Below are 15,369 nucleotides of genomic sequence, written 5' to 3' on the forward strand. Positions count from 1 at the left end.
TCTCCTGCTTTTTACATATTTCACATTTCTTCTATAATTAAAGATGCACTATGTTTGTAGTTGGGGGAGAAAATAAAAGACTTTGTAAAAGGAAAGAATCCAAGATGTGGGAAGCATTTCTTTTTTTCAAATTCTTTGTTATTCATCTTAAGCTAATTATACCTATATTACTGGTTTTACTGGTATTTTTATTATCACACATATAAATAAATGATACTTAGGGTTTTGCAATTAGTTTTCCATTGTTTGACATTTAAGTTGCACAGTTTCATTCTTTTACAGTCATCCAAGAACAGGATGTTTGGCTGAAAATTAATTGAAAGCAAACAAAACAACGGAGGGCCACACCCCAGCTTTTTGAGAACAGGTCAGAGCTACTTCAAGATGTGTAAAGGACTATAAAATCAACTCTTAAAAGAACAGTGACTGAAAATATTCTTTTTAAATCAAATTGTCTTATTGACCAAGTGACTCTTGACTGGGTCATGTAAAGCACCCAGAAAAAGCAAATACTACATGAACATTTAGTCTTTTCTTCAAAGCTAAATTTACTTTAGGTTCCCTTTTCATCAACAATTTTCATTCCTATTCCTCCCCTTCCATTTTTCCTGCCCAATAAAAACCAAGAAGTAATATATGATCATAGTCAAACCTAAAATAAAGATGAACCAAAAGGAAATTAAAATATACTAAAGCTCACCTTTCAGAGATAATTATTGATAACAACAGTTTATATATGTATATATTTATATATGGAATCATACAATAAATCCTAATTAAGTTTATTAAATTATAATCATTAGTATCTTCCCATGTAAACAAATATAAATTAATAGAACAGTTTTAATAACTATGAAGTATCGCTCTCTCTGTTTCATAACTTAGCCATCCTAAAATGTAGGACTCACATACAATTAAGATACTGTGGGTTACAGGTAAGACCCAATTAAAAGTCTCCAAAAACAATAAGGAACCTGATGATATCATAACAAGAAGCCCTAGGATGGGGCAGTTCCAGAGTTGGTTAATACAGTGCCTTAACAATGTCGATAAGAGACCCAGATGCTTGTTTTTTTCTCCAACTTACAATTTTGCCATCCTCACTGAATTTGGCTGGTCTGCTTAGGTTGATTTTCCTCATGGTCCCAAAATGGCAGTGGCAGTTCCAGCAGTCACAGGCAGAGAAAATGCTCCTGGCCATAACCCTTGATAAGCTAGGGAAGCCTCATGTCTTATGGGCCAGAATGGCTTCTCATGCCCATGACTGACCAGTCACTTGGTTAGGGGAAAAAGATCCCCGTGATTCATTTAGACCAGTGAAGATTTACCTCCTAAGCGAGGGGAAACCAGTCCTGAAGAACATATGCACTTGGCGAGGGGTGAACAAATCAGTGTTTCATCAGCAGGAAAGAAGTAGGGCTAGAAAATGCCCCTTAGATAAGCAGCCGACAGTCCCCTCAGCAGGACATGTAGACTTCGTGTCTGGTTTCTCTGCAGTTTCAACACTGTTGCAGCTTTTGACAATAATAATCTGATAGTCAGGTGCTTTTCATGTGCTAGGAACTGTTGGTGACTCTTTGCCACCCCATGGACTGCAGCACGCCAGGCCTCTACTGTCCTTCACTGTGTCCTGGAGTTTTTCAAATTCATGTCCACTGAGTCAGTAATGCTACCTATCTCATTTTCTGCCATCTTCTTCTGATTTTGTCTGCAATCTTTCCCAGCATCAGGGTCTTGGGAAAGATTGAAAGCAAGACCCGTATATAAAGGGAGTTGCTTTATGTAAATTCTCATTTCCTTCTCCAACAACCATGTAAGAAAGGTATCATTATGCCCTTTATACCCATGAGGAAACTGAGCCTCAACAAAGTTAAGCATCTTACTCAGAGAGCTGGAATGGGGAAGAGTTTGCCTGGTTGTGTCCTGGAATTAAAGGAACACATGCTCATCAGGCAGAGGGGACCCCTTCCTCTGCTCTTCCTCAGCAGGTGGCCATCAGGCCAGGTCTCTGGGTCCCAACCAGAGCAGAAACTCACTGAGGAAAGATCAGACTCTCCGCAGCCACTGCTTTGGGAAAACTCCTAAGATGGGCAGTTACCGTTGCTTTACTGTGATTTTTTTGACACCCTTGTATTTCCAATGGGCTACAGATCAAGGCAAGCAATTAGTCTTTGAACCCCTGTCTTAGTCTAGTTGGGTTGCTACAACAAACATACCATAAACAGATGAGAAATGTTGATTTCTCATAATTCTGGAGGCTGGGGAGCCCAAGATCAAGGCCCCAGCAGAGTCAGTGTCCACTTTGTGGTTCAAGCGTGGTGCCTTCTTGCCATGTCTTCACAGGGTGGAAGGACCAGGGATCTGTCAACTTAAAAAGGTGCACAATGTGAGAATTGTGTGTTAAGTTTTATTTGGGCAAAATGAGGATTGCATCGCTCTGAGAAGCTGCTCCAAAGAGGTAGTGGGGGAAGGTCAATATCTTACAAAAGGTTTCCTGCTAGTCACTAGGAGCTGATGTCACCATGAAGGGATTTATTGCTTCTCTTTGATGTGAGGAGATGCAAGGATTGGGATCGTGAAATCAGCTCCTGAAAATAACTATCTGAAGACCTGTTCCACCAGTTTCCCTGGAGCATAAAGTGCCCCATCCCTGCTGTCCACCCTGAGCTCCCTTCAGGGCATGGCAGAGGTCAACAGCTGCAGCTACACAGGGTTTAGTCCCCAACAAGGCAGATGGCAAAGGCCCTTGTCAAGCACCAAATTGTCACTGACAGACCTCTGGGGTCTCTTTTATAAGGGTACCCATCCCAACATGAGGACTTCATCTCCAAGACCTGATCACCTCCCAGAGGCCCCATCTCCTAACACCATCACCATGAAGGTTAAGATTTCAACATATAAACTTGGGTGTGAGGTACTCAAGATGCTCAAGTAGCGGCTTGTGTGTGTGCTGAGTCCTCTCAGTCGTGTCCGACTCTTTGTGACCCCGTGGACTGTAGCCCACCTCCGTTCACGGATTCTCTAGGCAAGAATAGAGGAGTGGGTTGGCATGCCCTCCTCCAGGGGATCTTCCCAACCCAGGGATCGAACCCACGTCTCTTATGTCTCCTGCATTAGCATGCGGGTTCTTTACCACTAGCGCCACCTGGGAAGCCCCCAGGAAACTCAGGAGAGAGATATAAACATTCCTTCTGCAGGAGCCCTCTTATACAGCAAGAATCTCTGACATACTTAATGTTTACAGAATGCTTGAAAAAGCAAGGTCATATTCCCCTACCGTTTCCCAGCTAGCCAAATGATCGAGGCAGGCCACTTGTCTTTTAGGGGTGGAGTGGGGAGTGTTCTTCCTCACCTTTGAAGTAGGAAGCCTGGCCATACCAGCGTGGGAGCGTTGTTCCGAGCCTGGACAAGACTAACCAAAAGCCACAGACGACAATAGCTAGGATGTGTCTCGGAGGCTCCTTCAGTCAGAGTTTCCATTTGTGGTCTCACATGTCATGCCACTTCCTCCACTCATCCCAGAGCTTCCCTGAGCCAACTCAGGACTTGCTCCTTCACTGAAGCTTCCAGAGAGTGCCTGGCGGCTCTCTCACAGAAGTGGGCCTTGCGGGAGTTGCCGTATATCGCTACCCCTGAAATCATTGTATTTTCTCTGGATTCTCCCCATCCCTTCAATGACTTATTCCAAAGGCATCAAGACCTTGGCTTCACTTGAATTTAGTCTCATGGTTTTGTATGTTAATGTTCAAATGAAATGTCTGTGACCTCAGTTTCCTGTTTTCATTCCCAGTCATCTATCAATGATGCTGCAGAATTCAAAGTAGTAGCCGATGCCATGAAAGTAATTGGCTTCAAACCCGAGGAGATTCAAACAGCATATAAAATCTTGGCTGCTATTCTTCACTTGGTGAGTGGGGACGCCTTTCAGAAGTTATCACCTCCCTGTGGAGTTCGAATGTTCTTTCAGAAGGTTTGGGGTTTTGTAAAAAAGTAATTTATGTACAGAAAATTTCTCTGACATGTTGAAGAAATTACTGTATCTGTAGTTTCCTCCATCATTTTATAATTGTATGAGGGATTTTCCAAGCCACTGTAGGTTTTGAGACTGTGGCTTTCGTTTACTGCCTTCTTGGTATGTTAGACTTTGAACTGGTTATTTTCAAAGGTAAAAGAATTCAGCAATGATGTGACCACCCATGAAATAAGCTAAAATCTTTTGAACAGAGTAAACTTCTAATGGCATTTGAACCAGAATCACAGATTTCCAGAACTAGATTTTTATTGTCTCATTTTATAGATTGGAAATGAATGACTGGCGTAAAAGTACCCTCCACACACCCCCCCAAAAAAAAACACAGCCAGTTCATCACCGCCAATACTATGGACCACCCTGGCCCACTTCAGCACAAGTTATTTTCCACACATCACACTAAACTTAGAAGTAAAGAACTGTCAGTTGGAGTCTTTTCATTACTGTCTGTATTTATTAGAGATCTTGAAAACATAATGAACGTGTAACCTGGTGGTAAATGAGTGACAACATGAATACAAATCTGGAATACAAATGACTTTTCACTTTCCTGTGGAGAGATTAACCCTAAGTGAATCAGAAATGCACAGGACCTGGGACGTCCCTGGTGGTGCAGAATCCTCCTGCGCATGTAGGGGACATGGGTTCTATCCCTGGTCCAGGAAAATCCCAGGTGCACAGAGCACCTAAGCTCGTGCACCCCAAGTGCTGAGGCCACATTCTAGAGCACCCTGTAAGACAAGCCACTGCAGTGAGAAGCAGGCACCCCACAACGAAGAGTAGCCCCTGCTCACTGCAACTAGAGAAAGCCCACATGCAACAACAAAGATCCAGTGCAGCTCCCCCCTCCAACAAAAAAAGACAGAAATGCTCAGGACCTATGTGAAAAATATTATATAGCCACATGTAAACAATCTCTTAAATCAATGTGTCAGACTGGGAAGACTTTAACATTCTAAATTATTTCATTGTTTCGACTAGTTTATAAATACAATGTGACAATAATGCTTCAGTATCCAAGGAAGAATTTTTTTCAGGTGACATAATGATTCTAAGATTTACTAGAACAATAAACATGTAATAAAAGTGAATAAAAAGAATAGTAGGGTAGGGGGAGCTGGGTGAAAGAGACACAACTAATTCCAGCCGTTTAAAATGATAGTAAAAGGGAGGAGCCAAGATGGGGGAGGAATAGGACGGGGAGACCACTTTCTCCCCTATAAATTCATCGAAAGAACAATTGAACGCTGAGCAAACTTCACAAAACAACTTCTGATCGCTAGCTGAGGACATCAGGCGCCCAGAAAAGCAGCCCACTGTCTTCGAAAGGAGATAGGACAAAATATAAAAGATAAAAAGAGAGACAAAAGAGCTAGGGACGGAGACTCGTCCCGGGAAGGGAGTCGTGATGGAGGAAGTTTCCAAACACCAGGAAACCCTCTCACTGGCGTGTCTGGTGGAAGTTTTTGAATCTCGGAGGGCAACCTAACTGGGAGGAAAAATAAATAAAACCCACAGATTATGTGCCTAAAAGCAACTCCCAGCAGAAAAGTACCCCAGACGCCCGCATCCTCCACCAGCAAGTGGGGGCGAAACGGAGAGGAGCGGGCGGCATTGCTTAGGGTAAGGACCAGGCCTGAGTGCCCTGAGGGCAATCCGAGGGAGCTTTTTTGAGATACCAACTTAAACTGTGGGACAGCAAAAGAGAGAGAGAAAATTAACCTGCCCGAACACACTGCCAGCCGTTTGCAGAACAAAGGGACCAAGCAAGTCCAGAGAAGAGCTAGCTGGCTGCGGACCAGCCCAGCCCCACCAGAGGCAGGAGGCAGGGGGTAGGGGAAAGGGGCAAACTCGGCCACAAAGACGGCATCCCCTACCACACTGCAAACAGGCCTCCAGTTTCTAACCAAAGACTTCCTGAGATTCTGGATGGTCGACATCCGCTGGGAGGGTCGTGGCTAAACACAAGGCGCACACACCCGACCTGCACGGGCAGAAACTGAGGCTGGGGCTGCGGAGGGGAGAAGGCGCGCCACACCTGGGGAGAGTGCGCCCATCAGGCTCCTGGCTGCCTGAGCTGCTCTGCCGGGGAAGGCACAAAACGCAGGCGCAACCGAGTCCATGCTTTTGTGGAATACCTGAAAACTGGAACCGCGTGCATCGCAGGGCACGCTCCATATAGAGCAGCCGGGAGCCTGAGCAGCGTAGAGGGGAAAGCAGTGCCAGCCCCTCCCTGCAGCGCGACGGAACTAGCAACCTGAACAAGAGGCCACCTCCGCCCGCCTGTGTCAGGGCGGAAATTAGGGACTGAAGAGACCAGCAAACAGAAGCCAAATAAACAAAGGAAACCGCTTCAGAAGGGACCGGTGCAACAGATTAAAATCCCTGTAGGTAACGCCGACTACACTGGAAAGGGCCTATAGATATCGAGAAGTGTAAGCTGGAACGAGGAGCTATCTGAAACTGAACCGAACCCACGCTGACCACAACAGCTCCAGAGAAATTCCTAGATATATTTTTACCTTTCTTTTTCTTTCCTTTTCTTCATTTTTTCTCTTTTATTTTCTTTTAAAATTCCCTATTACTCCCCCATTATTCCTTAACTTTCATTTTCATATATTTTTATGATTTTTTTAATTAGGAAAAAAATTTTTTTCTTGTTTTTTTTTCTTGTTTTTTTTCTCTTATTTTCTTTTAAAGTCCTCTATTACTCCTCTACTCCTCTTTAATTTTCATTTTCATTTCACTATAACGTTGCAAAAAAAAAAAAAGAGAAGCCCTATTTTTAAGCCAAACTCCATATATACTTCTAAAAGAGTCTAACCTCTACTCTAGATTTTTAATCTTTGTTTTTCAGTATGTGATATAAATTTTGGACATTTAAGAATCCAATATTCAGTTCCCATCTTTATTCAGGAGTGTGTTGATTACTCTCTCCCACTTTTGACTCTCCGTTTTCTACCTCAGAACACCTCTATTTATTCCTTTCCCCTTCTCTTCCCAATCCAATTCTGTGAATCTGTGTGGGTGTCTGGGCTACAGAGAACACTTTGGGAACAGACAACTGCGTAGATCTGTCTCTCTCCTCTTGAGTTAGCCTTTTTCTCCTCCTGCTCATCTCTATCTCCCTCCTCCTTCTCCTCTTTTTCATGTAACTCTGTGAACCTCTCTGGGTGTCACTCACGGGGGAGAATCTTTTCACCATTAACCTAGAAGTTTTATTAGCAGTGCTGTTTAGTTGGAGAAGTCTTGAGACTACTGGAAGAATAAAACTGAAATCCAGAGGCAGGAGACTTAAGCCCAAAACCTGAGAACACCAGAAAACTCCTGACTGCATGGAACATTAAGTAATAAGAGACCATCCAAAAGCCTCCATACCTACACTGAAACCAACCACCACCCAAGAGCCAGTAAGTTTCAGAGCAAGACATACCACGCAAATTCTCCAGCAAAGCAGGAACATAGCCCTGAGTGTCAACATACAGGCTGCCCAAAGTCACACCTAACACATAGACCCATCTCAAAACTCATTACTGGACACTCCATTGCACTCCAGAGAGAAGAAATCCAGTTCCATGCATTAGAACACCAACGCAAGCTTCCCTAACCAGGAAACCTTAACAAGTAAATCATCCAACCCCACCCACTGGGTAAAACCTCCACAATAAAAAGGAACCACAGACCTCCAGGATACAGAAAGCCCACTCCAGACACAGCAATCTAAACAAGATGAAAAGGCAGAGAAATACCCAACAGGTAAAGGAACATGAAAAATGCCCACCAAGTCAAACAAAAGAGGAAGAGATAGGGAATCTACCTGAAAAAGAATTTAGAATAATGATAATAAAAATGATCCAAAATCTTGAAAACAAAATGGAGTTACAGATAAATAGCCTGGAGACAAAGATTGAAAAGATGCAAGAAATGTTTAATAAAGACCTAGAAGAAATAAAAAAGAGTCAATTAAAAATGAATGATGCAATAAGTGATATCAAAAACACTCTGGAGGGAACCAAGAGTAGAATAACGGAAACAGAAGATAGGATAAATGAGGTAGAAGATAAAATGGTGGAAATAAATGAAGCAGAGAGGAAAAAAGAAACAAAAGAAATGAGGACAACCTCAGGGACCTCTGGGACAATGTGAAATGCCCCAACATTTGAATCATAGGAGTCCCAGAAAAAGAAGACAAAAAGAAAGGCCATGAGAAAATACTCAAGGAGATAATAGCTGAAAACTTCCCTAAAATGGGGAAGGAAATAGCCACCCAAGTCCAAGAAATCCAGAGAGTCCCAAACAGGATAAACCCAAGGCGAAACACCCCAAGACACATATTAATCAAATTAACAAAGATCAAACACAAAGAACAAATATTAAAAGCAGCAAGGGAGAAACAACAAATAACACACAAAGGGATTCCCATAAGGATAACAGCTGATCTATCAATAGAAACCCTTCAGGCCAGAAGGGAATGGCAGGACATACTTCAAGTAATGAAAGAGAATAACCTACAACCCAGATTACTGTACCCAACAACTTGGGTGGCTATTTCCTTCCCCATTTTAGGGAAGTTTTCAGCTATTATCTCCTCGAGTATTTTCTCATGGCCTTTCTTTTTGTCTTCTTCTTCTGGGACTCCTATGATTCAAATGTTGGGGTGTTTAACATTGTCCCAGAGGTCCCTGAGGTTGTCCTCATTTCTTTTTATTCTTTTTTCCTCTCTGCTTCATTTATTTCCACCATTTTTATCTTCTTCTACCAACAAGGATCTCATTCAGATATGAAGGAGAATTCAAAAGCTTTATAGACAAGCAAAAAAAAAAAAAAAAAGCTTTACAGACAAGCAAAAGCTGAGAGAATTCAGCACCACCAAATCAGCTCTTCAACAAATGCTAAAGGATCTTCTCTAGACAGGAAACACAGAAAGGTTGTATAAACGTGAACCCAAATCAACAAAGTAAATGGCAATGGGACCATACCTATCAATAATTACCTTAAATGTAAATGGGTTGAATGCCCCAACCAAAAGACAAAAACTGGCTGAATGGATACAAAAACAAGACCCCTATATATGCTGTCTACAAGAGACCCACCTCAAAACAAGGGACACATACAGACTAAAAGTGAAGGGCTGGAAAAAAATATTTCACGCAAACGGAGACCAAAAGAAAGCAGGAGTCACAATACTCATATCAGATAAAATAGACTTTCAAATAAAGGCTGTGAAAAGAGACAAAGAAGGACACTACATAATGATCAAAGGCTCCAAGAAGAAGATATAACAATTATAAATATATATGCATCCAACATAGGAGCACTGCAATATGTAAAGCAAATGCTAACGAGTATGAAAGAGGAAATTAATAGTAACACAGTAATAGTGGGAGACTTTAATACCCCACTCACAACTATGGATAGATCAACTAAACAGAAAATTAACAAGGAAACACAAACTTTAAATGACACAATGGACCAGCTAGACCTAATTGATATCTATAGGACATTTCACCCCAAAACAATCAACTTCACCTTTTTCTCAAGTGCACACGGAACCTTCTCCAGAATAGATCACATCCTGGGCCATAAATCTAGTCTTGGTAAATTCAAAAAAATTGAAATCATTCCAGTCATCTTTTCTGACCACAGTGCAGTAAGATTAGATCTCAATTACAGGAAGAAAATTATTAAAAATTCAAACATATGGAGGCTAAATAACATGCTTCTGAATAACCAACAAATCATAGAAGAAATCAAAAAAGAAATCAAAATATGCATAGAAATGAATGAAAATGAAAACACAACAACCCAAAACCTATGGGACACTGTAAAAGCAGTGCTAAGGGGAAGGTTCATAGCATTACAGGCATACCTCAAGAAACAAGAAAAAAGTCAAATAACCTAACTCTACACCTAAAGCAACTAGAGAAGGAAGAAATGAAGACTCCCAGGGTTAGTAGAAGGAAAGAAATCTTAAAAATTAGGGCAGAAATAAATGCAAAAGAAACTAAAGAGACCGTAGCAAAAATCACAAAGCTAAAAGCTGGTTTTTTGAAAAAATAAACAAAATTGACAAACCATTAGCAAGACTCATTAAGAAACAAAGGGAGAAGAACTAAATTAACAAAATTAGAAATGAAAATGGAGAGATCACAACAGACAACACTGAAATACAAAGGATCATAAGAGACTACTACCAGCAGCTCTATGCCAATAAAATGGACAACTTGGAAGAAATGGACAAATTCTTAGAAAAGTATAACTTTTCAAAACTGAACCAGAAAGAAATAGAAGATCTCAATAGACCCATCACAAGCAAGGAAATCAAAACTGTAATCAGAAATCTTAAAGCAAACAAAAGCCCAGGACCAGATGGCTTCACAGCTGAATTCTACCAAAAATTTACAGAAGAGTTAATACCTATGTTACTCAAACTCTTCCAGAAAATTGCAGAAGAAGGTAAACTTCCAAACTCATTCTATGAGGCCACCATCACCCTAATTCCAAAACCAGACAAAGATGCCACAAAAAAAGAAAACTACAGGCCAATATCACTGATGAACATAGATGCAAAAATCCTTAACAAAATTCTAGCAATCAGAATCCAACAACATATTTAAAAAAATCATACACCATGAGCAAGTGGGCTTTATCCCAGGAATGCAAGGATTCTTTAATATCTGCAAATCAATCAATGTAATACACCACATTAACAAATTGAAAGATAAAAACCATATGATTATCTCAATAGATGCAGAGAAAGCCTTTGACAAAATTCAACACCCATTATGATTAAAACTCTCCAAAAAGCAGGAATAGAAGGAACATACCTCAACATAATAAAAGCTATATATGACAAACCCACAGCAAGCATCACCCTCAATGGTGAAAAATTGAAAGCATTTCCCCTATAATCAGGAAAAAGACAAGGGTGCCCACTCTCACCACTACTATTCAACATAGTTTTGGAAGTTTTGGCCACAGCAATCAGAGCAGAAAAAGAAGTAAAAGGAATCCAGATAGGAAAAGAAGTGAAACTCTCGCTGTTTGCAGATGACATGATCCTCTACATAGAAAACCCTGAAGACTTTACCAGAAAATTACTAGAGCTAATCAACGAATATAGTAAAGTTGCAGGATATAAAATTAACACACAGAAATCCCTTGCATTCCTATATACTAACAATGAGAAAACAGAAAGAGAAATTAAGGAAGCAATACCATTCACCATTGCAACAAAAAGAATGAAATACTTAGGAGTATATCTACCTAAAGAAACAAAAGACCTATACATAGAAAACTATAAAACACTGATAAAAGAAATCAAAGAGGACACAAACAGATGGAGAAACATACCATGTTCATGGATTGGAAGAATCAATATTGTCAAAATGGCTATACTACCCAAAGCAATCTATAGATTCAGTGCAATCCCTATTAAGCTACCAACGGTATTTTTCACAGAACTAGAACAAATAATTTCACAATTTGTATGGAAATACAAAAAACCTCGAATAGCCAAAGTAATCTTGAGAAAGAAGACTGGAACTAGAGGAATCAAGCTGCCTGGCTTCAGACTATACTACAAAGCCACAGTCATCAAGACAGTATGGTACTGGCACAAAGACAGAAATATAGATCAATGGAACAGAATAGAAAGTCCAGAGATAAATCCACGAACCTATGGACACCTTATCTTCCACAAAGGAGGCAAGGATATACAATGGAAAAAAGACAACCTCTTTAATAAGTGGTGTTGGGAAACCTGGTCAACTATTTGTAAAAGAATGAAACTAGAACACTTTCTAACACCATACACAAAAATAAACTCAAAATGGATTAAAGATCTAAATGTAAGACCAGAAACTATAAAACTCCTAGAGGAGAACATAGGCAAAACACTCTCTGACATAAATCATAGCAGGATCCTCTATGACCCACCTCCCAGAATATTGGAAATAAAAGCAAAAATAAACAAATGGAACCTAATGAAACTTAAAAGCTTTTGTACAACAAAGGAAACGATAAGCAAGGTGAAAAGACAGCCCTCAGACTGGGAGAAAATAATAGCAAACAAAGCAACAGACAAAGAATTAATCTCAAAAATATACAAGCAACTCCTACAGCTCAATTCCAGAAAAATAAATGACCCAATCAAAAAATGGGCCAAAGAACTAAACAGACATTTCTCCAAAGAAGACATACAGATGGCTAACAAACACATGAAAAGATGCTCAACATCACTCATTATCAGAGAAATGCAAATCAAAACCACAATGAAGTACCATTACATGCCAGTCAGGATGGCTGCTATCCAAAAGTCTACAAGCAATAAATGCTGGAGAGGGTGTGGAGGAAAGGGAACCCTCTTACACTGTTGGTGCGAATGCAAACTAGTACAGCCACTATGGAGAACAGTGTGGAGATTCCTTAAAAAACTGGAAATAGAACTGCCATATGACCCAGCAATCCCACTCCTGGGCATACACACCGAGGAAACCAGATCTGAAAGAGACATGTGCACCCCAGTGTTCATCGCAGCACTGTTTATAATAGCCAGGACATGGAAGCAACCTAGATGCCCATCAGCAGACGAATGGATAAGGAAGCTGTGGTACATATACACCATGGAATATTACTCAGCCATTAAAAAGAATTCATTTGAATCAGTTCTAATGAGATGGATGAAACTGGAGCCCATTATACAGAGTCAAGTAAGCCAGAAAGATAAAGACCATTACAGCATACTAACACACATATATGGAATTTAGAAAGATGGTAACGATAACCCTATATGCAAAACAGAAAAAGAGACATAGATGTACAGAACAGACTTTTGGACTCTGTGGGAGAAGGCGAGGATGGGATGTTTCAAGAGAACAGCATCGAAACATGTATATTATCTGGGGTGAAACAGATCACCAGCCCAGGTTGGATGCATGAGACAAGTGCTTGGGCCTGGTGCACTGGGAAGACCGAGAGGGATCGAATAGAGAGGGAGGTGGAAGGGGGGATCGGGATGGGGAACACATGTAAATCCATGGCTGATTCATGTCAATGTATGACAAAAACCACTACAATATTGTAAAGTAATTAGCCTCCAACTAATAAAAATAAATGAAAAAAAAAAGAAAAAAATAAATAAAATGATAGTAAAAGCCACAGTGCTTTAAAACTTGCTGCGTAAATTCAGCACCAGATTAATCAACAGATTAGTTCATGTGCTGGTTAATTAGTTAGTAGCTGGCTAATATGTATGTATTGTTTCTTGAATGAGTAGAATATAAATAGACCCAAAAAATTGGTGGAAATTAATGTGTAATAAAGGTTATATTTCAAATCAGGAGGAAAAGCTTAGACTATTCAGTTAATGGTTTTGGAGCAAGTAATCATCTGAAAAAATAAAGTTAGATTCTTACTTTATGCTGACATACCTTCTGGCTGGACTCAAGGCTTAAATATGAGGGAAAAAACTGTAAAAAGAATAGAAAAGTCTATTAAATATTCATAAAATCTTCAGAGTTGGAATGATCTACACATGACACCAAAGAAAGAGAAACCCTGAAGCAGATGACTCAGATTTGACTACATAAAAATATAAAATTTCCATCCATCAAAACCATACCCTGAAAATTGAAAGATAGATGAGTGTCTGGAGAAGGACGAAATGGATGAAGCACCCGATTTTTATGTGTTGAGATATTAATGTATTTAGGAAGATCGGTGCTACAGACAAGGGAATTCTCTCGCACTGGCAAATCTTTCCCTGACATGGTTTTTCAGAATCTCATTGGAAACTGTGTGTCTTGGTCTTTCTCTTCTGATACAGGGAAATTTAAAGTTTGTAGTGGATGGTGACACCACTCTGATTGAAGACGGCAAGCTTGTATCTGTCATCGCGGAATTGCTGTCCACCAAGACGGACATGGTGGAGAAAGCCCTCCTCTACCGGACGGTGGCCACGGGCCGTGACATCATCGACAAGCAGCACAGCGAACAGGAAGCCAGCTACGGGAGGGATGCCTTCGCCAAGGTGCGGTGTTAACCGGTGTCCTGTTGGCCCTGTGAGGCTCTGGTACCAAATGTCTAATGAACCCCTGAGTTTCTATTTCTAGTTATTCGTGGTTAGAAGTAGGGTGGCTTGGTGGTCAAGAATCCGCCTGCCAAGCAGGAAACGCGGGTTCAATCCCTGGGTGGGGAAGATCCCCTGGAGAAGGAAATGGCAACCCACTCTAGTGTTCTTGCCTGGGAAATCCCTATGGGCAGAGGAGCCTGGCGGGCTATAGTCCATGGAATTGTAGAAGAGTTGCACATGGCTTAGCGGCTAAACGACAAGAAGGAACAGTTTGGGGGAGGTGGGAAGATCAGCAGTCCAGACGAGACATAAGTTTGAGACAGCCGTGAGACATCCCAGATATGCTGCCAGGTAGGCAGTCAGGCATGGGACCTGGAGCTCAGAGGAGAGCCTGCATTCAGACGGTACTTTTGGGGGAAACGTCATGTCACTGTTTTTTATTGTCGTATGAAATGACACGGCAAAGAGGAGATAGGGAGAGAAGAGAAGGGGACCAGGAGGAGCTCCAGCTCTTAGGGGTCAGGTAGAGGAGATGGTTAGATAGCACCACTGTCTCAATCGATGTGAATTTGAGCAAACTCAAGAGATAGTGGACCACAGAGGAGCCTGGCGTGCTGCAGTCCATGGGGTCGCAGAGTTGGTCACAACTTAGTGACTGAGCAACAACAAGAGAAGACCTACTAAAGGTCACCAAGAGGGAACAGCCGGTGAAATAAGAAGCATGTTAAGACAGTGTGATGTCATGAATCAGAGGGCAGAAAGTTTCAAGGCAAGAGTGGGAAACTGGGTTGAGAGTTGCTGAGTATCCAGGTAAGATGTCCACACAGAGGTATGAGAAAGTGTCCATAGAGACGTGCTTGGGGTCCTTGGTGAGCCGTTTCAGTGGACTCATGAGAGAAAAGGAAGACTGGAGTGGCTGGAAGAGGAGGTGAAAAGTGGAGGTCGTGCGTATGGACGTGTATAGGTGAAGAGAGTGGGTATCTGGAGGGACATGTTAAGGAAAGACTTTCTCTAGACGTGACGTTGCAGGACACATTTGTATCAGGATGTGAATGTGTGCGAGTGTGTGCTGCCTTTGTCCTTCCGTGTTGGTGTGTGTGCCCTTGGGCATCGAATGTGTATTTGATCCTCAAGGAATTTGAAATGCTGTCCTTTTGGTTTAGATCTTTATTTAGCATTATAAATCAATGTTTATGTATTTAGAATCCATAGAATATAGAACTTGTTGGTTTTCTACTTTTCATAGTTGATAAGATTAAAATAAAAC

The 15,369-nt window shown here is 41.2% G+C and overlaps 1 protein-coding gene across 2 annotated transcripts in view; it reads left to right on the forward strand.

Annotated features, from left to right (window-relative positions):
- Positions 1 to 15,369, forward strand: part of MYO1D (myosin ID) — a 357,910-nt gene that overhangs the window by 109,550 nt on the left and 232,991 nt on the right. For both annotated transcript variants that reach the window (XM_043903065.1, XM_043903066.1), the window contains exons 7-8: positions 3,791 to 3,907; positions 13,857 to 14,060. In XM_043903065.1, coding sequence (XP_043759000.1) covers positions 3,791 to 3,907; positions 13,857 to 14,060 — 321 coding nt within the window. The remainder of the gene's footprint in view (positions 1 to 3,790; positions 3,908 to 13,856; positions 14,061 to 15,369) is intronic.

The sequence above is a fragment of the Cervus elaphus genome, chromosome 5 (assembly GCF_910594005.1).
Source record: "Cervus elaphus chromosome 5, mCerEla1.1, whole genome shotgun sequence".
Taxonomy (NCBI): Eukaryota; Metazoa; Chordata; class Mammalia; order Artiodactyla; family Cervidae; genus Cervus; species Cervus elaphus.